At 40.9% G+C, this 26,065-nt stretch overlaps 1 protein-coding gene and 1 long non-coding RNA gene across 5 annotated transcripts in view; one reads left to right on the top strand and one right to left on the bottom strand.

The window, feature by feature from the left end:
* Window positions 1-26,065, top strand: part of LOC124034552 (small G protein signaling modulator 1-like) — a 78,589-nt gene that overhangs the window by 12,374 nt on the left and 40,150 nt on the right. For all 4 annotated transcript variants that reach the window (XM_046347896.1, XM_046347898.1, XM_046347897.1 and 1 more), the window contains exons 3-8: window positions 1,855-1,930; window positions 8,180-8,342; window positions 8,617-8,769; window positions 8,875-8,942; window positions 9,110-9,255; window positions 10,081-10,212. In XM_046347896.1, the coding sequence (XP_046203852.1) occupies window positions 1,855-1,930; window positions 8,180-8,342; window positions 8,617-8,769; window positions 8,875-8,942; window positions 9,110-9,255; window positions 10,081-10,212 (738 nt within the window). The remainder of the gene's footprint in view (window positions 1-1,854; window positions 1,931-8,179; window positions 8,343-8,616; window positions 8,770-8,874; window positions 8,943-9,109; window positions 9,256-10,080; window positions 10,213-26,065) is intronic.
* On the bottom strand, window positions 7,146-22,866 carry LOC124034553. The gene is made up of 3 exons (XR_006838584.1): window positions 22,735-22,866; window positions 8,652-8,802; window positions 7,146-8,319 (listed from the first exon to the last, which is right to left on the bottom strand). It is a non-coding gene; the product is annotated as an uncharacterized LOC124034553 (long non-coding RNA).

Raw genomic sequence — 26,065 nt, 5'->3', positions numbered from 1 at the left:
ATGACAGATCATTTTACCTTCAGGGCCTGATTTCCCGATAGCAATGGAACTTCGGCTTACAAGTGTTTTAATGATGCATCTTTCCTACAATGGCCGAAGATGTAACGTACATTTCCCAAAACACCATGCAGAAAAAACATTCGGTAAGTGTGTCGAAAGAAAGGCAGCACTGCTCTCTGATCATCTTTCTCCATTCAAATTTTACCTTAACATTATAATTTTTCCACAATACTGACAACGCATCAGCTCCTAGAGCAATATTATCACCTAATGGCTGCAAATATTGAGGTTGCTTATTCTAATGCTTACCCTATAATAATGCAATCAATCACAGATACATTTGGCACATCATTGTGCACGTGTTGTTACACATCATTCAATATATTTAGGCAAATTACAGGCAGTAGCCTACAATTAGAAAAATAGAGTTCAATTGAATTAACATGAAATTGATTTCAATATTTTTGTATTATATAGGTCTATGTAGTCTATACTGTAGGCTATTTATATTTTACTGCAGTCATCCCAGTTTTCATTTGAAGCATCTTTTGATCCTTTTCTTGTTTTTAACAATCACAAAGACATTGGCAACTTTGTGTTTGCAGTCAACTTCGTTGTGAAGTTATTGGTCACAGAGAGACAGTTAAACATCTTGATTCTATGTTTAGTGGATATCTTCTGTGTATAAAGTGATGTGGTAGGAAAAAAACACATTGAACGATGTGGTCTGGGCAGTCGGTAAATAACAAGACATTTCAAGTGCAACTTTAGAAACTATGGTTTTGGGAAACAGCTTGGCGATGTAACGATGATCCGTTCCAAGGTCCTAACGATGAACATAGACTTAAGATGCTTTTGGGAAACCAGGCCAGGTTTGTTTAACCATACTAGATTTACAATCAGAGATTGCAACATAGAGGCAGTTAAACAATCAAGTAATTTGAAATATTTTGCTTTAATAGAGCATTATTTTTTAAATCTGCCCTCTGTAGTGATATTCAAAGCTCCTCTATGTCTGCACAGATGTTTGGGTATCTGTGTGTTTGTGTGTGTGTGGCGTTGTTCTCTAGGCAGGCACCACCTCTCTTTGTGCAGTGTAATAACTCCTCTGAGGAAAGACCCATTACAACAGGAAATGAGTGCTATCTGGGCTGCTCTATCTGCAGGCTGATTTCCAGGATACACAGCAATGGCAGTGCTAGGATATGTCACCATATTCACCAGGGTCAGAGTTATCAGGCATCTGGGGCGCAGGTTTGATGTTGTCTCTCTCTGTGAGCAGCCTGTCAGCAAGGAGGAAACCTTGGTGTTGATTAAACCCAACATTTGTACTCTAAAACTCTCCTCCCGCTTGTTTTTCCGAGGCTGTGTGTCTGAGTGAGGTTTCTGCTGGTTGCGAAGTCACTGAATCAATTAGAGGTGTCGTATAGTGCCAGGCCTGGTGAGACATGAAAAGCGTGTGGCACTGTGCTCTCACTCTCTTTTTCTCCATTCACATCTAAAGAGGTTTGATTGTAAAGCCAGTCTGTCAGGTGGGCCCCAGAGGTGTGGATAAATTAGCCCCCCACCCACCCACCATCAGCCCTCTTCAGCCCTATCCATCTGTGATCTGCTTGATGTGAGTTGGGTGACTCATCCTTCAAACTTTGCATGGACTCTTCCCGCTCTGCTTAATCGCTCTCTCTCTCTATCTCTCTCTCTCAACCTCCCTTCCTGTCTCCCTCCCCTCCTATCTGTTCCCATGTAAACTAATTCTATACATGTTTACTGAAAAATCCTTCCCTCCTCCTCACTCCCGTAGATAAGTGGTTTTGTAGAGAAGGTCTGAGTGTCTCCTCCCCCTGTCATTCACAGGTGAAGCAGATCATGGAAGAGGCTGTCACCAGGAAGTTTGTACATGAAGACAGCAGCCACATTGTCTCATTTTGTGGTAAGTTTCAACTATTGGGACATATTTGTTGCTATTTGCTCATTAATCACCTGCCCTACAACAGAAAAAAATTTAACCTTTTGTCATTGTGCCAATCAGAAGGAATAGGTATCCTGTCAGACACGAGTCAGTCAGGTTTCAATGGTCAGGCGGTTTTTCCCAACATACAGTGCATTCGGAAAGTATTCAGACCTCTTGACTTTTTCCACATTTTGTTACGCTACAGCCTTATTATACAATGAATAAAATAGTTTTTTTCCTCATCAATACACACAATAGCCCATAATGACAAAGCAAAAACAGGTTTTTAGACATTTTTGCTCATTTATAAAAATATATATTTTTTTAACATACAGTACCAATCAAAAGTTTTGACACACCTACTCATTCAAGTGTTGTTCTTTATTTTGTACTATGTTCTACATTGTAGAATAATAACACATAATGAATAATGTAGTACCAAAAAATATATTTAAGATTCTTCAAAGTAGCCATCCTTTGCCTTGATGACAGCTTTGCATTCAGGCCAAATAATTCAATCTTGGTTTCATCAGAACAGAGAATCTTATTTTTCATGGTCTGATAGTCTTTGGGTACCTTTTGGCAAACTCCAAGCGAGCTGTCATGTACCTTTAACTGAAGAGTGGCTTCCGCCTGACCACTCTATCATAAAGGCCTGATTGGTGGAGTGCTGCAGAAATGGTTGTCTCTCTGGAACGTTCTTCCATCTCCATAGAGGAACTCTGGAGCTCTGTCAGAGTGACCATCGGGTTCTTGGTTGCCTCCCTGACCAAGGCTCTTCTCCCCCGATTTCTCAGTTTGGCCGGGCAGCCAGCATTAGGAAGAGTTTTGGTGGTTCCAAACTTCTTCCATTTAAGAATGATGGAGGCCACTGTGTTCTTGGGGATCTTCAATGCTGCAGAAATGTTTTGGTACCCTCCCCCAGATCTTTGCCTCGACACAAGCCTGTCTCAGAGCTCTATGGACAATTCCTTCGACCTCATGGCTTGGTTTTTGCTCTAACATATGCACAAACCGCCCCCTCCCCCCTCCTCGTCTCACCAGAGTGTGCTGTTCTATCTAGCCAGTGCAGCGTATATCCATGTCATCATTCAGCCACGATTCCATGAAACATAAGATGTTACAGTTTTTAATGTCCCGTTGGTAGGATATTCGTGATCGTACCTCGTCTAATTTAATATTGACGGTGACGGCAGCTTTCCCACTCGCCTTCTGCGGATCCTTACGAGGCACCCCGCTCTGTGTCCTCTGTACCTGTGTCTCTTTCTCTTGCCAATGACGTGGATGTTGTCCTTGTCGGGTGTTGGCAGTATATCCTGTCCTGCTTGTTGAAGAAAAAAATCTTTGTCTAATCCGAGGTGAGTGATCACTGTTCTGATATCCAGAATCTCTTTTTTTTTTGCCGTAAGATACGGTGGCAGAAACATTACGTACAAAATAAGTTACAAATAACGTGAAACAACCCCACATAATAGCACAATTGGGTAGGCGCCCGTAAAACTGTTGCCATTTCTTCCAGTGCCATTTTAGTTAGAGACTATCTGCTGTACTGCATAGGGGGGGTGAAATAATCATTTCACAGCCCCTCAGACATTCTTCACAGGCTCATCAAGCCTTACTGACATCCTGCCGAAGTCACAGGATATTTTATCAACTGATAAAAGTGGTAGAGGAAAGGTCCAAATCTGCATATCACATCAACCTGTGGGTGGAGGGTTTGAGGGTCTGCTAGCCATGTACAGAACTTTGGTGGGTGCTCTCAAAGTAATATTTTTAAAAAGGGCACCTTAATAACATGACATTTTCTGCAAAAATCCCCTCACTCATCACACATTGTATGCTAACCAAGCTAGAACCAAAGATGAAATTAACTATCTTTGCTAGAAGCGCTACTGAGCTGGGCTTTAGCAGCTGATCATCACTAATCAGTGTTTCCTCTGGACATTTTTGTTGCAGTGTCGTTTATAGAACAACTGTGAAAAGGTCAGCTCAATTGACTTTTTAAAAGGACATACTTCCCGATGTGTTTTCTTTTATGAACATGCCATAAGCCAACATGTCATTGCAATAAATTATTTTAAAACGGCAACATTTTCTCTCAGCCTCATGCCATAAAGTGTAGAATAGCATGAGATTAGCTATAAAACAGAAAATGTTCTCTCTGCACCATGGTAAAATGTATAGAATTGCAGGAAATTAGCTTTAAAACAGCAACATTTTCTCTCTGCCTCATGGCAAAATGTGCATGGTTGAGACTTGACTGGGTGAGGGGTGATATCTGAGGAGGCTTGACAAAGTTCCTAATGTGTATGCCATACCACAAACTGGGGGCTGTCTCTAGGGAATAATCTCATTTGCATACTCCTCGAGTCATCTCTCCAAAACTATATTGGAGGAGAAGATCAGAGGGGCGGGACCTCTGGCTTTCTCATCCAATGGGTTTTGAGAAGGAGAGAGGACGAGGAGTATGCAATTAAGATCTTCCCAGAGTCTCTCCAATGTCTAGTGCTCTGTCTTGAAGACAGAGCCAAATAACCTTTAAACAGGTGCTGTACCCGGACATATTATTGAAAGTATGTTTGGTAGAAATATTATGATGTTACATTTTAGTTTTTTTTTGTTTGCAGGGGCTACAATTACCAAATGAATGAATGTAGCGGAAACACTGTTGCTAATGTAGACTAGATTAATCAACTACTTAGCTAGATTATGTTCATCTTTACTTGATTTGAATTTGTTATGCTACTGACAAACAGTCGAACTGCTGTTGCCCCCTGAGACAACACATGCTAGCAACTCCAAAGTATCCTACTACTGGCCGTATTCATTTCAAACTCACCGCTCTGCACCGGTGGGTAGCTCGTGCATGCAACAAGGAAGAGTGCAGCAATGCACTGCCGCTCTCACGGTCGCAGAAGGGCAGGGAGGGGGACTTTTGTTTTAAAGATTCATGTGTTGTATGAGAAATCATCTAGGTTGATAGTTGCGCCACCAATCATAAGGACACTTTTTTCATAGGAGGACAAATGGGCACCCATAGGGCTCTAGCTGTGCATGTGCCCACTGCTAGCTGATAACTGTGTGATCAATCTCCAAGGAAAGGCTCTTCCTCCCCGACTACAACAGGAGAGTATCCCGACTTTTAACAGACCTGGAAGTAAGAGCTTTCCCTTTACCTCATATACCATGGTGGCTGTTAGTGTTAGCTCCCCCCACGTACTACTATGCTGTCCCAGGTTTTACACCAAGCTGTCACACAAATGTGTCTGTGTGCAGAGATCACAGGATGGAGATGGAGGGCGAGGGGAGGGGGAAAGGGAAGGCGTGAGGCGAGGACTTGCTCAGGCAGGTCACCGGGGAGTAATTAGCCTCTATCATCATGGTCAAATATTCAAGTCGCCTAGGCAAGAGAGCCGGGGAAATATCAAGTGTTAGTCACGCCCGTCCCTTCTTCCTGTTTTCCTCACCAAAATAGCTATTATTCCCTTCTTCCTGTTCTCCTCACCAAAATAGCTATTATTCCCTTCTTCCTGTTCTCCTCACCAAAATAGCTATTATTCCCTTCCCTTCACATTGCTGTGACAGCGATAGTAACCATAGAATTAGGAAATAGAATACTAATTTAATAGCATCTTTATTTAGTCATCCAATTGTTAATGAAGCCGAGCTTTAAAGGTGTATCTTTCTCAAAGTGGTCATGAAGTAGCCTGAGTGCCAATCTGTTTCTGCACTCTTATCAACTCTTTATGGAATTGCCATACCATTTCGATAAGGATATAGCAAGAGAGCAGAAACAGACTAGCACCCAGGGTAGGCATGATGTTGGCATTCAATAATTAATCTAAGCCAATAGTGTGGTTGGCCATATTTAGAATGTGTTGAGTGTGTTGTAGTGCTGAGAATTCCTGGTCAGTGGCAACACAGACACTCTGAGTCCCCTAATGTGTTCTGTTGCCACAGATACGGGGCTGATTAGGGGTCATTACTCCAGTAGCTGTAATTACCTTTTAAATAAGAGTGCCTCCTGTGTCGAAAGTGGACAGGGTCCAGCCACTCGTTTCCTTTAAGGGTTTATTTGACACAAAGGATATTGCTTTGGTTGCATGGCTCCCGGGTTTATGTTAGGCCAAAGTACCGCAAAGCCAAGGAGGTTTCACCCTCTGGAAATGCTGATTTCTTTTCAATATTGGAGTGTATTTTCTAGTAGTTTGAAAGACGAGGGTCATCCTATTGAGACATCTTTGTCACGGAATTACATTTCTCGCTCCTCTAATAATAAGGAAATAAACAGAGACGTGCACCAAGATAAAGAGAAAGGAAGGAAGGAAGAGAGTGAGAGCGAGGAAGAGATGGAGTACATACTGTATTAGTGAGAATATACACAACACTGCTCCAACATTAGGATTACAAAGCTTTAGAATAGCTTGAAAATATAGTAAATTTATACAGTACCAGTCATAAGTTTGGAACACACCTACTCATTCAAGGGTTTTTCTGTATTTGTTAAATGATTTTCTACATTCTAGAATAATAGTGAAGACATCAAAACTATGAAATTACACATATGGAATCATGTAGTAACTAAAAAAGTGTTAAACAAATCAAAATATAGTTTAGATTTTAGATTCTTCAAAGTATCCACCCTTTGCCTTGATGACAACTTTGCACACTCTTTGCATTCTCTCAACCAGCTTCACCTGGAATGCTTTTCCAACAGTCTTGAAGGAGTTCCTACATATGCTGAGTACTTGTTGACTGCTTTTCCTTCATTCTGCGGTCCAACTCATCCCTAACCATCTCAATTGGGTTGAGGTCGGGTGATTGTGAAGGCCAGGTCATCTGATGCAGCACCCCATCACTCTCCTTCTTGATCAAATTGCCCTTACACAGCCTGGAGGTGTGTTGGGTCATTGACCTGTTGAAAAACAAATGATAGTCCCACTAAGCGCAAACCAGATGGGATGGCGTATCGATTCAGAATGCTATGGTAGCCATGCTGGTTAAGTGTGCCTTGAATTGTAAATAAATCACTGACAGTGTCACAAACAAAGCACCCCCACACAATCACACCTCCTCCTCCATGCTTCATGGTGGGAACCACACATACGGAGATCATCCATTCAGATTACATAGTTTTATGTACTCTGATTGCTCCGTTTTATTTTGATTTTAATAGATGATAAGTATAGTTTAGTTATTCAGTGCAATAATGGACATGGTATAGAAATTATTTTGATATAGGCAAGGTTATAGCTGTATTGTACTGCCGGTGGGCAAAGTTGGTTGAAAGTACATCACAGGCAGAGAAAGATTCTCCCTCCACTGCTTTCTTTCTCAGCGCTGGTGCACTCCATCAGCAGGGGTTTCCATGACAACCGCGGGATTAGTCCTGAGAGAGAGCTCAAATGTCAAAACCGCTCAAGGCACTGCCACGTAGGCCTTATAGAAAGATGTGTCTGTTCGTGTGTATGTGTGCATACGGTGCGTGTGCACTAGTGTTTACTGGATAAGCTCTTGGCTTAGGAAAATATAATTATGTTTATGGATAACGTAATAAAAATGATTGGCTTATTTGAGTCACTTTCATAACAGCCTCAAGCTGCAGAGCTTTGTCTGAAGTCTCCATCATACGGCTCAGTCACAATTACACAGAAGCTAAGTATTATAATATGCAGATTCTCTATGGGTATTGAGAGATTTTTATTTAGGACCATGTATCATATTTTTTACAACACAGTATGATGGTAGATGTGTTTTTTTAGAATGTGAATCCCCTTCTATTGACACTATAATTGTGTGCTTCACAGGAGGTTGGTGACACCTTAATTGGTGGAGGACCAACTCTGGCGGCTCATTGTAATGGCTGGACCTTAATAAATGTAATGGTATTGAACTCAGCAAACATGTAGTTTACATGTGTTTAATATCATTCCATTCACTCCATTCCAGACATTATGAGCCGTCCTCCCCTCAGCAGCCTTCTGTGGTGTGCATTCATCATCGTATGTCATATGATGTATTGTAACTTGTAACTCACCACCAGCATCATACAGTGATATTACATTTTTAATAAAGTTGAATGAAATATTAAAATGCAGAACATAATGGTGACAAGTTTCTGTGAACTCTCAGATTGTTTCTCATCTATATTTTGAAATGTACTGTTATTTCTGTGCCTATTTGTGTGTGTGTGTGTGTGTGTGTGTGTGTGTGTGTGTGTGTGTGCAGCTGCGGTGGAGGCGTGCGTTCTCCATGGGCTTAAGCGGCGAGCGGCGGGATTCCTGCGTAGCAACAAGATAGCAGCGCTTTTCATGAAGGTGGGGAAGAGCTTCGCCCCGGCAGAGGAGCTGTGCAGAAAGGCTCAGGAGCTGGAACAGATCACGGAGAGCAAGTGAGAGCACACACACCTTTGTACAGACACAAACACACCACCGAATCCCTGTACAGACAGACCATAGCACTCAAAAGCAAAGAGCTGTTACTGTATATTACTGCTAACAAATCCTAAACATGATTTCTGTCATACACGACAACTCTACTCACACATAATTATAGTTTACTGATGCAATGCAGGTGTAACGTAAGAAATGATCACTGGTAGAAAATAACCAAAGGTAACCTCTGAGTTTCTCCCTCCCTCCCTCTCCCCTGTTTCTACATTGCAGACGGAACCAAAGTTTGCCCAACCAGGATAGCTTACGGATACTGTCCAGGCTGCCCAGCCTCAGCCCGCAGGTGGTCAGAAACCTTTGGATCCGCACGGCCCTCATAGAGAAGGTGCTGGACAAGATCGTGCTCTACCTCGTGGAGAACAGCAGGTGAGTCACAGGAGGGTAAAATGGCATGGTCACCTGCGGGGAGGAGGCAAAGGAAATCCAGAAATGCATGACTCACATGACTCACATAACGTTTTTATGTTCCAGTAAATTCTATGAAAAAGAGGCCATTCTGATGGATCCGGTGGACGGACCCATTCTGGCCTCTTTGTTAGGTAATGATTCCAAATGGTTAAGCTTTTATTCATAAACATCTCATCTCAGACAATATACCAGTGTAGTAGGGGATTTCCTCTTACACGGGGCACCAATTAATGTCAGTGATTCTCCTCACACTGGGCACCAATGCGTCTTTTCACGCTATTGTTCTGTACTCTGGCAGTGGGGCCCTGTGCCTTGGAGTACACAAAGATGAAGACGGCGGACCACTTCTGGACAGACCCCTCGGCCGACGAGCTAGTCCAGAGACACCGCATCCACAGTGGCCACTGCAGACAGGACTCCCCCACCAAGAGGCCTGCTCTCTGTGTAAGTTTCCTGGGAAGGGTAGGGGTTCTAAATAATGTACCACTACTCTACCAAACTCTCCCAAATAAGATTGAACATGACCACATTATCCCCTGGTATACATTTCTCTATTGATTATTTCATATCTTTCTTTTGCTGACACTGCACACTATTAGCTCAAACGTAGCGGGGATATCCGTGACCAATCCTGTCATTGAAGCCTCCCCCAGCCTCTCTCTTTCAGTAGAAGAAGACCTGCTATTGTCAATGCATTAAGGAGCACATTGTGTCCCGCGGGAGAGGACAGAGTGTATTTTCTGGAACTACTCTTCACATTATCATTGACCCCTGCAGCTAGAAACATCTCGTCACGTAGTACCATTCTCATTCTACATTGACAACTGAGAGCTGTTTATTGCAGCACTGTATCTTTTGTACCCTAGAGGCAAACATAATGGGCTTTGTCATCAGAAACAGAGTGGCAAATGGTTTCCCATTTCATTTTTCTTCAATCAACCAAACACATTTCTGATGTTACATCGTTTGAGCCAGTGTAGCAGCCTGAAATCAAATACATGGCTGAAAGGGTTTCTAAAAGCTGTATAAGCTGGGTAACATTATAATACTTGATTAGCCGTTGCTAATTCATTCCCAGTGGATGATCATTGTGGTTAACTGTATGGAATTAACTAAATGTGCTCAATGGTGGATGAACAATATGGCATCATACATTAATTTTGCACCAGTGATGTGTGAAACTAACTGGCCAATATATGGAAGTTGGCTGGACGGATGGGAGGATGGTTTGAGATGGGGTAAAAACAAACACACTGTCTGTGTTTCCAGATCCAGAAGAGGCATTCCAGTAACAGCATGGAGGAACGGCCCTCACCTTCAGCCCGGGACTACGTGGAATCCCTGCACCAGAACAACAGAGCCACCCTGCTGTTTGGAAAGAACAACGTGCTGGTGCAGCCGGTAAACAATTCATCCTCCTCCCATCTCTAAGAAGCTCACCAGTTTGAGTGTGTCAAGAACTGCAACGCTGTTGGGTTTTTCATGCTTAACAATTTCCTGTGTGTATCAAGAATGGTCCATCACCCAAAGGACATCCAGTCAACTTGACACAACTGTGGGAAGCATTGGAGTCAACATTGGCTAGACGAACTGAGACTGAGGGCAAAAGGGGTTGCAACTCAATATTAGGAAGGTGTACCTAAGGTTTTGTACACTTAGTGTATCTATAGAGAGATTCGCCATATCGAGCTTTCTGTGAAAGATGATCTCTCAGTGCCCCAACTCCTCCATATTTATGATAGCATTCAGAAACTGAAATATTCACTGAAAGCAAATATGCCAGTTGTTAACCTTTCTTGGGCAGCGACAACATTCTGCTGAAAAGGTGCGAAATTCAAAAATATTTTTTTGAAATATGTAACTTTCACACATTAACAAGTTCAATAGAGCAAATGAAAGAAAAACATCTTGTTAATCTACCCATTGTGTCCGATTTAAAAAATGCTTTACAGCGAAAGCACAACATATGATTATGTTAGGTCAGAGTCAAGTCACAAAAACACACACAGCCATTTTCCAGCCAAAGAGAGGAGTCACAAAAATCAGAAATATAGATAAAATGAATCACTAACCTTTGATGATCTTCATCAGATGACACTCATAGGACATCATGCTACACAATACATGTTTGTTTTGTTCGATAATGTGCATATTTATATCCAAAAATCTCAGTTTACTTTGGCGATTTACGTGCAGTAATGTTTTGATTCCAAAACATCTGGTGATTTTGCAGAAATACTCATAATAAACATTGATAAAAGACAACTGTTATTCACAGAATTAAAGAGAGACTTCTCCTTAACTTCTTGGTGACAGGGGGCAGTATTAAATGCATGCCTAAATTGAACTGCCTGCTACTCATATGATATGCATATTATTAGTAGATTTGGATAGAAAACACTCTGAAGTTTCTAAAACTGTTTGAATCATGTCTGTGAGTATAACATAACTTATTTAGCAGGCGAAACCCCGAGGACAAACCATTCAGATTTTTGTTTTTTGAGGTCACTCTCTTTCAAATGGGTTTTCATTGGGAATCCAGATTTCTAAGAGACCTTCTTGCAGATCCTACCGCTTCCACTGGATGTCACCAGTCTTTAGAAATTGGTTGAGGTTTTTCCTTTGTGTAATGAAGAAATAGCCCTGTTCAAAACAAGGGTCACTTCAAGTGTACTGTTAGATAGAGGCGCGTGACCAGAAAGCATGCTTCAGTTTGTTTTCCTCCTGTATTGAACACAGATCATCCCGTCTTCAATTTTATCGATTGTTTACGTAAAAAAATACCTAAAGTTGTATTACAAAAGTAGTTTGAAATGTTTTGGCAAAGTTTACAGGTAACCTTTGAGATATTTTTTAGTCACGTTGCGCAAGTTGGAACCAGTGTTTTTCTGGATCAAACGCGCCAAATAAATTGACATTTTGGATATATACCGATGGAATGAGTCGAACAAAAGGACCATTTGTGATGTTTATGGGACATATTGGAGTGCCAACAAAAGAAGCTCGTCAAAGGTAAGGCATGATTTATATTTTTATTTCTGCGTTTTGTGTCGCGCTTGCAGTGTTGAAATATGCTTCTCTCTCTTTGTTTACGGAGGTGCTACCATCAGATAATAGCATCGTTTGCTTTCGCCAAAAAGCCTTTTTGAAATCTGACATGTTGGCTGGATTCACAACAAGTGTAGCTTTAATTTCGTATCTTACATGTGTAATTTCATGAAAGTTAGATTTTTATAGTAATTTATTTGAATTTGGCGCTCTGCATTTTCACTGGCTTTTGGCCAGGTGGACTAGCGTCCCACATATCCCAGAGAGGTTAATGCAACCGCTGTGTCAGATTTCAAAGAAACTTTACGGAAAAAGCATAATCTGAGGACGGCGCTCAGAACCCAAAACAGCCAGAGGAATATCCGCCATTTTGGAGTCAACAAAGTTAGAAATGACACCATAAATAGTCACTTACCTTTGATGATCTTCATCAGAAGGCACTCCCAGGAATCCCAGTTCGACAACAAATGACTGATTTGTTCCATAAAGTCCATCATTTATGTCCAAATAGCCACTTGTTGTTAGCATGTTCAGCCCAGTAATCAATCTTCATGAGGTTCCATTACAGTCCTTTAGAAACATGTCAAACGATGTATGGAATCAATCTTTAGGATGTTTTTAACATAAAACATCAATAATGTTCCAACCGGAGAATTCCTTTGTCTGAAGAAAAGCACTGGAATGAGAGGTAACTCTGTCGGGAGCGAGCGTCATGAGACCAAGGCACTCTGAGACCAAGGCCACTGACTCAAAGAGGTCTCATGAGCCCCTCCTTTATCGTAGAATCCTCATTCAAGTTTCTAAAGACGGTTGCCATCTAGTGGAAGCCATAGGAAGTGCAACTTTATCCATTTCTCAATGTGTATTCGGTAGGCCAAGCTTTGAAAAACTACAAACCTCACATGTCCCACTTCCTGGTTGGATTTTTCTCAGGTTTTCGCCTGCCATATGAGTTCTGTCATACTCACAGACATCATTCAAACAGTTTTAGAAACTTCAGAGTGTTTTATATCCAATACTAATAATAATATGCATATATTAGCATCTGGGACAGAGTAGGAGGCAGTTTACGCTATTCATCCAAAAGTGAAAATGCTGCCCCCTATCCCAAAAAGGTTAACACCACAACACAGTAGACCTATTTGGAGACACACTGTGAATGCCAATCTGTAAAATCCGGAACAGCTCGGGTGGATCTTATCTCCTGTTTTTGTAGTATAAGGCAGTTTGAAGTATATGGTGTCAAATCCGATTCAAAAGTCGAACGGGTGCAGGATGGATCATCATTGCACGAGCAAACACTTCAGTGGAGAAAGAAGAAATGTGGTCGAGCGAGCAGAGGAAGGGTCCCACGAGTGCAGGCCAGCGTGGTGAGCGCAAGTTTTTATTTTTTATTTCACCTTTATTTAACCGGGTAGGCCAGTAGAGAACAGGTTCTCATTTACAACTGCGACCTGGCCAAGATAAAGCAAAGCAGTGCGACACAAACAACACCGAGTTACACATGGGATTAACAAACGTACAGTCAATAACACAATAGAAACATCTATATACATTGTGTGCAAATGTAGTAAGATTAGGGAAGTAAGGCAATAAATAGGCCATAGTGGTGATATAATTACAATTTAGCATAAGCACTGGAGTGATAGGTGTGCAGAAGATGAATGTGCTGTTAGAGATACTGGGGTGAAAGGAGCAAAAAAATAAATACCAATATGGGGATGCGGTAGTTGGGTGGGCTATTTACAGATGGGCTGTGTACAGGTACAATGATCAGTAAGCTGCTCAAACAGCTGATGCTTAAAGTTAGTGAGGGAGATATAAGACTCCAGCTTCAGTGATTTTGCAATTTGTTCCAGTCATTGGCAGCAGAGAACTGGAAGGAAAGGCAGCCAAAGGGGTGTTGGCCTTAGGGAAGACCAGTGAAATATACCTGCTGGAGCATGTGCTACTGGTGGGTTCTGCTCTGGTGACCAGTGAGCTGAGATAAGGCGCAGCTTTACCTAGCAAAGACTTATAGATGACCTGGAGCCAGTGGGTTTGGCGACGAATATGAAGCGAGGCCAGCCAACGAGAGCATACAACTCGCAGTGGTGGGTGGTATATGGGGCTTTGGTGACAAAAACGGATGGCACTGTGATAGACTGTATCCAATTTGCTGAGTAGAGTGTTGGAGGCTATTTTGTAAATGACATCGTCAAAGTCAAGTATCGGTAGGATAGTTAGTTTTACGAGTGTATGTTTGGCAGCATGAGTGAAGGATGCTTTGTTTACGAAATAGGAAGCCGATTCTAGATTTAATTTTGGATTGGAGATGCTTAATGTGAGTCTGGAAGGAGAGTTTACAGTCTAACCAGACATCTAGGTATTTGTAGTTGCCCAGATATTTCCTTTGCCTAAGTCAGAAACGTCCAGAGTAGTGATGCTAGACGGGCGGGTGGGTGCGGGCAGCGATCGGTTGAAGAGCATGCATTTAGTTTTACTTGCATTAAAGAGCAGTTGGAGGCCATGGAAGGAGTGTTGTATGGCATTGAAGCTTGTCTGGAGGGTTGTTAACACAGTGTCCAAAGAAGGGACAAAAGTATACAGAATGGTGTCGTCTGCGTAGAGGTGGAGCAGAGAATCACCAGCAGCAAGAGCGACATCATTGATGTATGCAGAGAAAAGAGTCAGCCCGAGAATTTTGACACCTGAAGAAATACATACTACATGTCAAAGACTGCACAAATACACCGAATCCCCATATGGATGTCTTTTCTCTCTCTCACATCAACTTTCCAGTTTCCTCTCCAAAATCCATACTATAATTGTACAATAGGTATAATTCTAGCCAATGAACATAACCTGTAGCAGTCTACTGAAATGCAATTGGTCAAGTTTTTGGACCAATCGCGTCTTGACTGCTCTCTAATCTGATGTTTTAGCATTGGGATGAAAGGGGATGGTGAAAGGTGAACGATGTCTGACAATGAAGAGGTAAGTTCCATAGTTTTTCATTAGAGAAACTTGCTAACCAACTAGCTAGCTAATTAACTATGAGTTCAATATTGAAATTGAGTTAGTAGTTATTTGATCTTCTGTTATTAAAGCAGGCTATTAACGAAGCAAGCTAGGTTAACATCAGCTAGCTAGGAAGCTAACTAGCTAACGGTAGCTAGCTAGCTATCTAACATTTAACCATGTGGTTTAACTACTGGACCAGTGTCCTGAAATCGGGAGAGTTGCTGATCAATATGTGATATTTGACTAGAATGGCGTTGTAAACAAAAGCCAACTTTTTGGGACATAGACATGTCTTATATGGTCAGAAAGCTTAAATGATTGATAATCTAACTGCAGTGTCTAATTTACAGTAGCTATTAAAGTGAAAAATTACCATCTATTGTTTGAGGATAGTGCACAACAACAAAACACTTTTATCAAGGCAACTGCTTTGATACATTCACCTGACTGTCACGCCTTGGTCATTGTATTTTGTGTTTTTTTTATATGTTTGGGTAGGCCAGGGTGTGACATGGGTTTATATGTTGTGTTTTTTATTGGGGTTTGTATTATTTGGGATCGCGGCTGATTAGGGGTGTGGTATAGGCTTGGCTGCCTGAGGCGATTCTCAATTAGAGTCAGGTGCTTATCGTTGTCTCTGATTGGGAACCGTATTTAGGTAGCCTGAGTTCGCTTTGTATTTTGTTTGTTCCTATCTTTGTGTAGTATTCACCAGATAGGCTGTAATTAGTTTCACGTTTCGTTTGTTGTTTTCGTATTTCAGTTATTTCATGTACCGTCATATTCTTTCATTAAAGTCATGAGTAACCTACACGCTGCGCTTCGGTCCGACTCTCTTCATTCAACAGACAAACGCCGTTACACTGACGGTATATAATGTACTTACATTCAGTAATCTTGCTCTGATTTGTCATCCTGAGGGTCCCAGAGATAAAATGTAGCATTGTTTAAATTTGATAAAATGAATTATTATACCCTAACACGATCCACGTTGTGTACAATGTTTCGCATGAATTCCGACTCTTTCAACTTGCAACAAAACAATCTATGAAAGCTAAACTTTGTTTCACCCGGTCAAATTCAGTTTTTGTGCAATCTTCAGACACTCTAGAAGGCAACCAAACTTTGTTTCATCATTCTACATTACTTATTGGCTACACAACATGTCTAATAGCCCACAAAGGACAGCCATCATAACGCACCAATGAGACGGACGGTGTTCTCTTGATTGACAGTCTCTTGGTCCAATGACCACCTATCGTTTTGAAACATAGCTAGTTAGTTAGCCAATGCTCTGGGCTATACATGAGTATGTGATGGCCCTTTGTTGGAGTAGTGGCCATTGTCATATGACTGCGTGCAATGCGATTCATTCTACATTGAAAATCTACAGGACAGGGGAGTTTACGTTACGCAGCGCTCGCTTTTTTCTACAAAGTTTTCTCAAACATAAAAAGTCCAACATGGCTACTAACAGTATAAACTTCAAGTATACACATTTGGACGAGATTATTGCAGAAATTGACCGGGAGAGTGACATGAGGAGTCCTGCGCATAAGAAAGATTGGAAGGAGAAGGTAACCTTGTTTTTTTAAATCAGTAAGTAAAATATGTTTTTGCTTCTCGTGCTAATCCAGTTTTTTAAATGGTTTCATATTAATTTAAGATTTTTGTCTTTGATTTATATACAGTGGGGCAAAAGAGTATTTAGTCAGCCACCAATTGTGCAAGTTCTCCCCCTTAAAAAGATGAGGGAGGCCTGTAATTTTCATCATACATCATACTTCAACTATGAAAATGTGAAAATCACATTGAAAATCACATTGTAGGATTTTTTATGAAGTTATTTGCAAATTATGGTGGAAAATAAGTATTTGGTCAATAACAAAAGTTTATCTCAATACTTTGCTATATACCCTTTGTTGGCAATGAAAGAGGTCAAACATTTTCTGTAAGTCTTTCACACACTGTTGCTGGTATTTTGGCCCATTCCTCCATGCAGATCTCCTCTCGAGCAGTGATGTTTTGGGGCTGTTGCTGGGCAATGCGGACTTTCAACTCCCCCCAAAGATTTTCTATGGGGTTGAGATCTGGAGACTGGCTAGGCCACTCCTACGAAGCCACTCCTTCGTTGCCCGGGTGGTGTGTTTGGGATCATTGTCATGCTGAAAGACCCAGCCACGTTTCATCTTCAATGCCCTTGCTGATGGAAGGAGGTTTTCACTCAAAATCTCACGATACATGGCCCCATTCATTCTTTCCTTTACACGAATCAGTCATCCTAGTCCCTTTGCAGAAAAACAGCCCCAAAGGATGATGTTTCCACCCCTATGGTTCACAGTAGGTATAGTGTTCTTTGGATGCAACTCAGCATTCTTTGTCCTCCAAACAGGAGTTGAGTTTTTACCAAAAAGTAATATTTTTGTTTCATCTGACCATATGACATTCTCCCAATCTTCTTCTGGATCATCCAAATGCTCTCTAGCAAACTTCAGACGGGCCTGGACATGTACTGGCTTAAGCAGGGGGACACGTCTGGCACTGCAGGATTTGAGTCCCTGGCGGCGTAGTGTGTTACTGATGGTAGGCTTTGTTACTTTGGTCCCAGCTCTCTGCAGGTCATTCACTAGGTCCCCTAGTGAATGACCTGCAGTGTGACTGTTTGAGGTTGTGGACAGGTGTCTTTTATACTGATAACAAGTTCAAACAGGTGCCATTAATACAGGTAACGAGTGGAAGACAGAGGAGCCTCTTAAATAAGAAGTTACAGGTCTGTGAGAGCCAGAAATCTTGCTTGTTTGTAGGTGACCAAATACTTATTTTCCACCATAATTTGCAAATCAATTCATAAAAAATCCTACAATGTGAGTTTCTGGATTTTTTTTCTTCTCATTTTGTCTGTCATAGTTGAAGTGTACCTATGATGAAAATTACAGGCCTCTCTCATCTTTTTAAGTGGGAGAACTTGCACAATTGGTGGCTGACTAAATACTTTTTTGCCCCACTGTACATGTATATAACCTGATGCATACAATATATTAGTACAGTCTATGCGCCTTATTGCCTATTGATCCATATATTTCATTATAGTGATTGTGTTCCCCATACTTCACATACACACACTACTGTTCAAAAGTTTGGGGTCACTTGAAGAGTTCCCTCTTCAATGTTGCCGTTAAGACTGGTGTTTTGCGGGTACTATTTAATGAAGCTGCCAGTTGAGGACTTGTGAGGCGTCTGTTTCTCAAACTAGACACTCTAATGTGCTTGTCCTCAGCCATTTCCAGCTTCAAAAGTCAGTTACAACATTAACAATGTCTACACTGTATTTCTGAACAATTTAATGTTACTGTAATGGACAAAAAAAATGTGCTTTTCTTTCAAAAACAAGGACATTTCTAAGACTCCAAACTTTTGAATGGTAGTATATATATATATATATATATATATAGTTGAAGTCGGAAATGTACATACACTTAGGTTAGAGTCATTAAAACTTGTTTTTCAACCACTCCACAAATTTCTTGTAAACAAACTATAGTTTTGGCAAGCCGGTTAGGACATCTCCTTTGCGCATGACACAAGTAATTTTTCCAACATTTTTTTGCAGACAAACTATTTCACTTAAAATTCACTGTATCACAATTCCAGTGGGTCAGAAGTTTACATAAACTAAGTTGACTGTACCTTTAAACAGCTTGGAAAATTCCAGAAAATGATGTCATGGCTTTAGAAGCTTCTGATAGGCTAATTGACATAATATAAGTCAATTGGAGGTGTACCTGTGGATGTATGTCAAGGCCTACCTTCAAACTCAGTGCCTCTTTGCTTGACATTGTGGGAAAATCAAAATAAATCAGCCAAGACCTCAGAAAAATAATTGTAGACCTAAACAAGTCTGGTTTGTCCTTAGGAGTATTTTTCAAACGCCTGAATGTACCATGTTCATCTGTACAAATAATAGTATGCAAGTATTAACACCATGGGACCACGCAGCCGTCATACAGCTCAGGAAGGAGACGCGTTCTGTCTCCTAGAAATGAACGTACTTTGGTGCGAAAAGTGCAAACCAATCCCAGAAAAACAGCAAAGGACCTTGTGAAGATGCTGGAGGAAACAGGTACAAAAGTATGTATATCCACAGTAAAACAAATCCTATATCGGCATAACCTGAAAGGCCGCTGAGCAAGGAAGAAGCCACTGCTCCAAAACCGCCATAAAAGAGCCAGGTTTGCAACTGCACATGGGGACAAAGATTATACTTTTTGGAGAAATGTCCTCTGGTCTGCTGACACAAAAATAGAACTGTTTGGCCATAATGACCATCATTACGTTTGGAGGAAGAAGGGGGAGTCTTGCAAGCCAAAGAACACCATCCCAACCGTGAAGCACAGGGTGGCAGCATCATGTTGTAGAGGTGCTTTGCTGCAGGAGGGACTGGTGCACTTCACAAAATAGATGGCATCATGAGGAAAGAAAATTATGTAGATGTATTGAAGCAACATATCAAAACATCAGTCATGAAGTTAAAGCTTGGCGCAAATGGGTCTTTCAAATGCACAATGACCCCAAGCTAGTTCCAAAGTTGTGGCAAACTGGCTTAAGGACAACAAAGTCAAGGTATTGGAGTGGCCATTACAAAGCCCTATAAATTTGTGGGCAAAACTGAAAAAGCGTGTGTGAACAAGCAGGCCTACAAACCTGACTCAGTTACACCAGCTCTGTCAGGAAAAATGGGCCAAAATTCACTCAACTTATTGTGGGAAGTTTGTGAAAGGCTACCTAAAACGTTTGACCCAAGTTAAACAATTTAAAGGCAATGCTACCAAATACTAATTGAGTGTATGTAAACTTCTGACCAACTGGGAATGTGATGAAAGAAATAAAAGCTGAAATAAATCATTATCTCTACTATTATTCTGACATTTCACATTCTTAAAATAAAGTAGTGATCCTAACTGACCTAAAACAGAGAATTTTCACTAGGATTAAATGTCAGGAATTGTGAAAAACTGAGTTTAAATGTATTTGGCTAAGGTGTATGCAAACTTCCGACCTCAACTATATATACAGTGGGGAGAACAAGTATTTGATACACTGCCAATTTTGCAGGTTTTCCCACTTACAAAGCATGTAGAGGTCTGTCATTTTTTTATCATAGGTACACTTCAACTGTGAGAGACAGAATCTAAAACAAAAATCCAGAAAATCACATTGTATGATTTTTAAGTAATTAATTTGCATTTTAAGTGTACCTATGATAAAAATTACAGACCTCTACATGCTTTGTAAGTAGGAAACCTGCAAAATCGGCAGTGTATCAAATACTTGTTCTCCCCACTGAATATATATATTTATTTTATAGATGTGTTGTATATTTGATGTATTGATGCAGTGCTCATCCCCTGCTAAAATAAAGGTTCAAAAAAATAAGTAATAGTAAACTTGAGTTCTAACTGATTTTAAAAAATCCTCAATAGTGGTAGAGAGTAAGATGACCTGTGGGAGCCAACTACAAAGACACCTCATTCAAGTCCTTCTTCCACTCATTCAAATGTAGGAACTGGTTTCTCCAGTCAGACCCCTCTGCTGTCTCTGGCTCTACACCCACCCCCGTCCCGGCCATCTAGAGGTGTGAAGGTTAGTACCTTTTATGTACGGAAGCTAATGATCCATCATGTATGACATTCCTGGGAGTATGTTAACTTTAATTTTGTATTACCATAGCATTTTTCTATGTTCTCTATAGTTACTTGGGTACATTTGGGCAAACTCGTGAGGAGCACCTGGGAGACTTGATACAAAATATTATGTAAAGCTCTCATTCTTGAATGTATCAGTAAGAAACTTTGCACACCCACTGCTGCCCCTTGTGGACAATGTCTAAATTACACCTATATTCCTTGGTCAATGTATGGCCTTTATTTTGCATTTCAAAGATGATGCAAAAAAATGAATAGAAAACGGATATTTTTGTTTTTATCTTTTACTAGATCTAATGTGTTATATTCTCCTACATTAATTTCACATTTCCACAAACTTCAAAGTGTTTCCTTTTAAATAGTATCAAGAATATGCATATCTTCGCTTCAGTTCCTGAGCTACAGGCAGTTAGATTTGGGTATGTCATTTTAGGCGGAAATTGAGATGAAGGGTTCAAGCCTTAATAATTTTTAACCAAAGCCAAGGTAGTTTATTTTTCTATACCGTCTCTGGTTTAACCTGTCTAGGACTGCAGAACCCCCCCGCGACAGCCAGTGAAAGTGCAGGACGCCAAATTCAAAACAACAAAAATCTCATAATTAACATTCCTCAAGCATACAAGTATTTTACACAATTTTAAAGATAAAATTCTCCTTAATCCAACCACAGTGTCTGATTTCAAAAATAATTTACAGCAAAAGCACCACAAATGATTATGTAAGGTCACCACCAAGCCACAGAAAAACTCAGCCATTTTTTCCAGCCAAAGATAAGTCACAAAAAGCAGAAATAGAGATAAAATGAATCACTAACCTTTGATGATCTTCATCAGATGACACTCATAGGAATTAATGTTACACAATACATGTATGTTTTGTTTGAGAAAGGTCATATTTAAATTTTAAAAATCTGAGTTTACATTGGCACGTTACGTTCAGTAGTTCTAAAACATGCGGTGTTATTGCAGAGAGCCACGTCAATTTACAGAAATACTCATAATAAACATTGATAAAGATACGACTATTATACAAGGAACTTTAGATTAACTTCTCCTTAATGCAACCACTGTGTCAGATTTTTTTAAAACTTTACGGAGAAAGCAAACCATGCAATAATCTGAGTACAGCCTTTAGACAACAAAGCAGGCAAAAAGATACCTGCCATATTGGGTAGAAATAGCATTTTAAATATTCACTTACCTTCCGATGATCTTCATCAGAATGCATTCCCAGGAATCCCAGTTCCACCATAAATGTTTGATTTGTTCGATAATGTCCATCAGTTACATCCAAATATCTTCTTTTGTTAGGGCGTTTGGTTAACAAATCCAAAAGCACATTCAGGTCGCGCCGAACGTCAGAGGAAAAGTTCAAAAAGTTCCGTTACAGCCCATAGAAACATGCCAACCTAAGTATGGAATCAATCTTTAGGATGTTTTTAACATAAAACTTCATTAATGTTCCAACCGGACAATTCCTTTGTCTGTACAAATTAAGTGGAACGTAGCTACCTTTCACGTGAGCGCGCCAGACCGAGGCTGTGGCACTCTGCCAGACCACTCACTCAAAGAGCCCTTATGAGCCCCTCCTTTAGAGTAGAATCCTCAAAACAGGTTCTAAATACTGTTGACATTTAGGGGAAGCATTGGGAAGTCAAATATAACTAATATCACCTTGTATCTTCAATGGGGGCTGAGTTGAAAAACTACAAATTTCAGATTTCCCACTTCCTGGTTGGATTTTTCTCAGGTTTTCGCCTGCCATATGAGTTCTGTTATACTCACAGACATCATTCAAACAGTTTTAGAAACTTCAGAGGGTTTCTATCCAATAGTAATAATAATATGCATATATTAGCATCTGGGACAGAGTAGGGGGCAGTTAATTATGGGCATGCTATTCATCCAAAAGTGAAAATGCTGCCCCTATCCCAAAAAGGTTCAATAAGAGCATTGTACCTAAATTGAGGAGGGATTTAGTAGAGTAGAAGGACTTGGAAGACCAGCAGAAGAGGGGAGAGAGGCGTTGTGAGAACAGATAGGGAAGAGGTCAGTGATTGAGGAGGGAGAGCCAAGAGAGATCAGGCTCTGAACCAAATAATAGCCAATATTGTTAGCGGCATAGCTACTTTGAAATCCAATCTGATTTAAATAAAGATTCAATAACTTACTCTGTCAGTTTTTGTGCAGTTGCAATAAATGAGAATGATCTCAAACCATTTCTCTCTCTCCATCCCTCTTTCCATGCAGGTCCACTGTCACTAATGGTGGTGAAGTTGTTCTCTGCTCAGCTGACAGAAACAGGAGATACTCCTGTATGATGACCAGTCCATTCTGTTCCAAATAGCTGACCTAGGCTCTCCTCTATGAACAACTCCATAGTGTTTGTTCCTCTAATTTCTTTGACACTGTATGAAGGCATTGTGCATAGGACATTTGTCAAGTAGAGAGATGATGACCAGCTGCTGTCTATAGGTTTGAAAGATAGTTCTATACTGGAATGTATGTGATAGTCATTGGTAAAGAATATGAGTAATGTAGGTAAGGGAAGAAGTGAAAACCTAGAGGAGGATAGCTTTCCCACGAGGTGGGTTAGGCATCAAATGACAGTAGGCTGTTTAATACTGAGCCAAGCTGACTCACAAGTGGTATGTATTGGTACAGGGTAATTCTACAGTAAGTGATGCTGACATACAATTTAAAATGTATGTCAAAGAAACCAATGATTGCAAATTGTTAAAATTAGTACTTGTGCATAGTTGTATGGTTTGTTTCACTTTGAAATCCTTGGTTTGACATACAGTACCAGTCAAAAGTTTGGACACACCTACTCATTCAAGGGTTTTTCTTTATTTTTACTAGTTTCTACATTTTCTAGAATAATAGTGAAGACATCACAACTATGAATTAACACATATGGAATAATGTAGTAACCAAAAGTGTTAAACATATCAGAATATATTTTATATTAAACATTTTCAAAGTAGCCACCCTAAGTAAAGAGAAACGACAGTCCATCATTACTTTAAGACATGAAAGTCAGTCAATGCGGAACATTTCAAGAACTTTTCAAGTACCGTTGCAAAAAGCCATCAAGCTTTTTTGACTGGCTCTCATGACGACCGCCACAGGAAAGGAAGACCCAGAGTTACCTCTGCTGCAGAGGATAAATTCATTAGAGTTAACTGCTCCTCAGATTGCAGCCCAAATAAATGCTTCACAGAGTTCACGTAACAGCCACATCTCAACATAAACTGTTCAGAGGAGACTGCCTGAATATGGCCTTCATGGTTGAATTGTTACAAAGAAAACACTACTAAAGGACACCAATAAGAATAAGAGACTTGCTTGGGCCAAGAATCACGAGCAATGGACATTAGACCGGTGGAAATCTATCCTTTGGTCTGATGAGTCCAAATTTGAGATTTTTGGTTCCAACCACCGTATCTTTGTGAGAGACACAGAGTAGGTGAACGGAAGATCTCTGCATGTGTGGTTCCCACAGTGAATGTAGGAGGAGGTGTGATGGTGTGGGTGTGCTTTGCTGGTGACTGTCAGTGATTTATTTAGAATTCAAGGCTCATTTAACCAGTATGGCTACCACCGTATTCTGCAGCGATACGCCATCCCATCTGGTTTGCGTTTAGTGGGACGATCATTTATTTTTCAACAGGACAATGACCCAACACACCTCCAGGCTGTGTAAAGGCTATTTCACCAATATGGAGAGTGATGTAGTGCTGCATCAGATGACCTGGCCTCCACAATCACCCGACCTCAACCCAATTGAGATGGTTTGGGATGAATTGGACCGCTGAGTGAAGGAAAAGCAGCCAACAAGTGCTCAGCATATGCGGGAACTCCTTCAAGACTGTTGGAAAAGCATTCCAGGTGAAGCTGGTTGAGAGAATGCCAAGAGTGTGCAAAGTTGTCATCAAGGCAAAGGGTGGCTACTTTGAAGAATCTAAAATCTAAACTATATTTAGATTTGTTTAACACTTTTTTAGTTACTACACGATTCCATATGTGTTATTTCAAAGTGTTGATGTCTTCACTATTATTCTACAATGTAGAAAATAGTAAAAATAAAGAAAACCTTTGAATGACTAGTACTGTACATTTTAAAGTGAAAAAGTGCTCAGAATCACTCTGTACCGTGGAATTTCCCTACTGCTCGGCTCAGTCCAGTCCCACATCCTGTGTTGTCATTTATTTGGCAACATTCTTTTCCATATTTGCATATTTTGATATAGCCACAGCAGTCTTAAAATGGACTGTTACCTGGAATGCAATATTTAAGATGTTAAAACATTTAAACTCCAATTGAACTCTGGGACATTTCCTGACATCTTATTTTCCTCTCTCTCTCACTCCAGTTGTTCTCAGGAGACAGATCAGTGTGTGTAGAGAACACATTTGACGAGGTAGAGTCAGGTTTCTACTCAGGAGACAGGTCAGTGTGTGTAGAGAGAACACATTTGACGAGGTAGAGTCAGGTTTCTACTCAGGAGACAGGTCAGTAGTGTGTGTAGAGAGAACACATTTGACGAGGTAAAGTCAGGTTTCTACTCAGGAGAGAGATCAGTGTGTGTAGAGAACACATTTGACGAGGTAGAGTCAGGCTTCTACTTCATCGACTTGGACCACTACACCAACGAGGCAGAGGACACCAAGTTTGGACCAGTGAGTAACCAACTCATCTTATGATTTACACATCGCACCGCCTTCCTCACACTTCGGTGCCCTACTTGTATCTTTTTACCAATGTCTATGGATTATACAAGGGTTTTAAGTTGGGACTTGGGATCCATATTACATTTAATTCTATCTCCTGTATTGTTCTGCCCTCTATATATATTGTGCTGATGCACCACTGTAAGAACCTGGAGATCTTCACTGGTTCTGAGGGAGGTGATGTGGCCACAAACAGTGCCTGGGACATCTTCCAGTGCTACCACTGTCTAGAGAACTGCCAGAGGGTGGTAAAGACATCTGTCTGGAGAACAGTCAGAGGGTGGTCAAGACATCTGACTGGAGAACAGCCAGAGGGTGGTCAAGACATCTGTCTGGAGAACAGTCAGAGGGTGGTCAAGACATCTGACTGGAGAACAGCCAGAGGGTGGTAAAGACATATGTCTGGAGAACAGACAGAGGGTGGTCAAGACATCTGTCTGGAGAACAGACAGAGGGTGGTCAAGACATCTGTCTGGAGAACAGCCAGAGGGTGGTCAAGACATCTGTCTGGAGAACAGCCAGAGGGTGGTCAAGACATCTGACTGGAGAACAGTCAGAAGGTGGTCAAGACATCTGACTGGAGAACAGCCAGAGGGTGGTAAAGACATCTGACTGGAGAACAGCCAGAGGGTGGTCAAGACATCTGTCTGGAGAATAGCCAGAGGGTGGTCAAGACATCTGACTGGAGAACAGCCAGAGGGTGGTCAAGACATCTGACTGGAGAACAGCCAGAGGGTGGTCAAGACATATGTCTGGAGAACAGACAGA

This window comes from Oncorhynchus gorbuscha, linkage group LG04, assembly GCF_021184085.1.
Source record: "Oncorhynchus gorbuscha isolate QuinsamMale2020 ecotype Even-year linkage group LG04, OgorEven_v1.0, whole genome shotgun sequence".
Taxonomy (NCBI): Eukaryota; Metazoa; Chordata; class Actinopteri; order Salmoniformes; family Salmonidae; genus Oncorhynchus; species Oncorhynchus gorbuscha.
The sequence above is the reverse complement of the archived record's forward strand: the minus strand, read 5'-3'. Positions and strand labels throughout refer to the sequence as shown.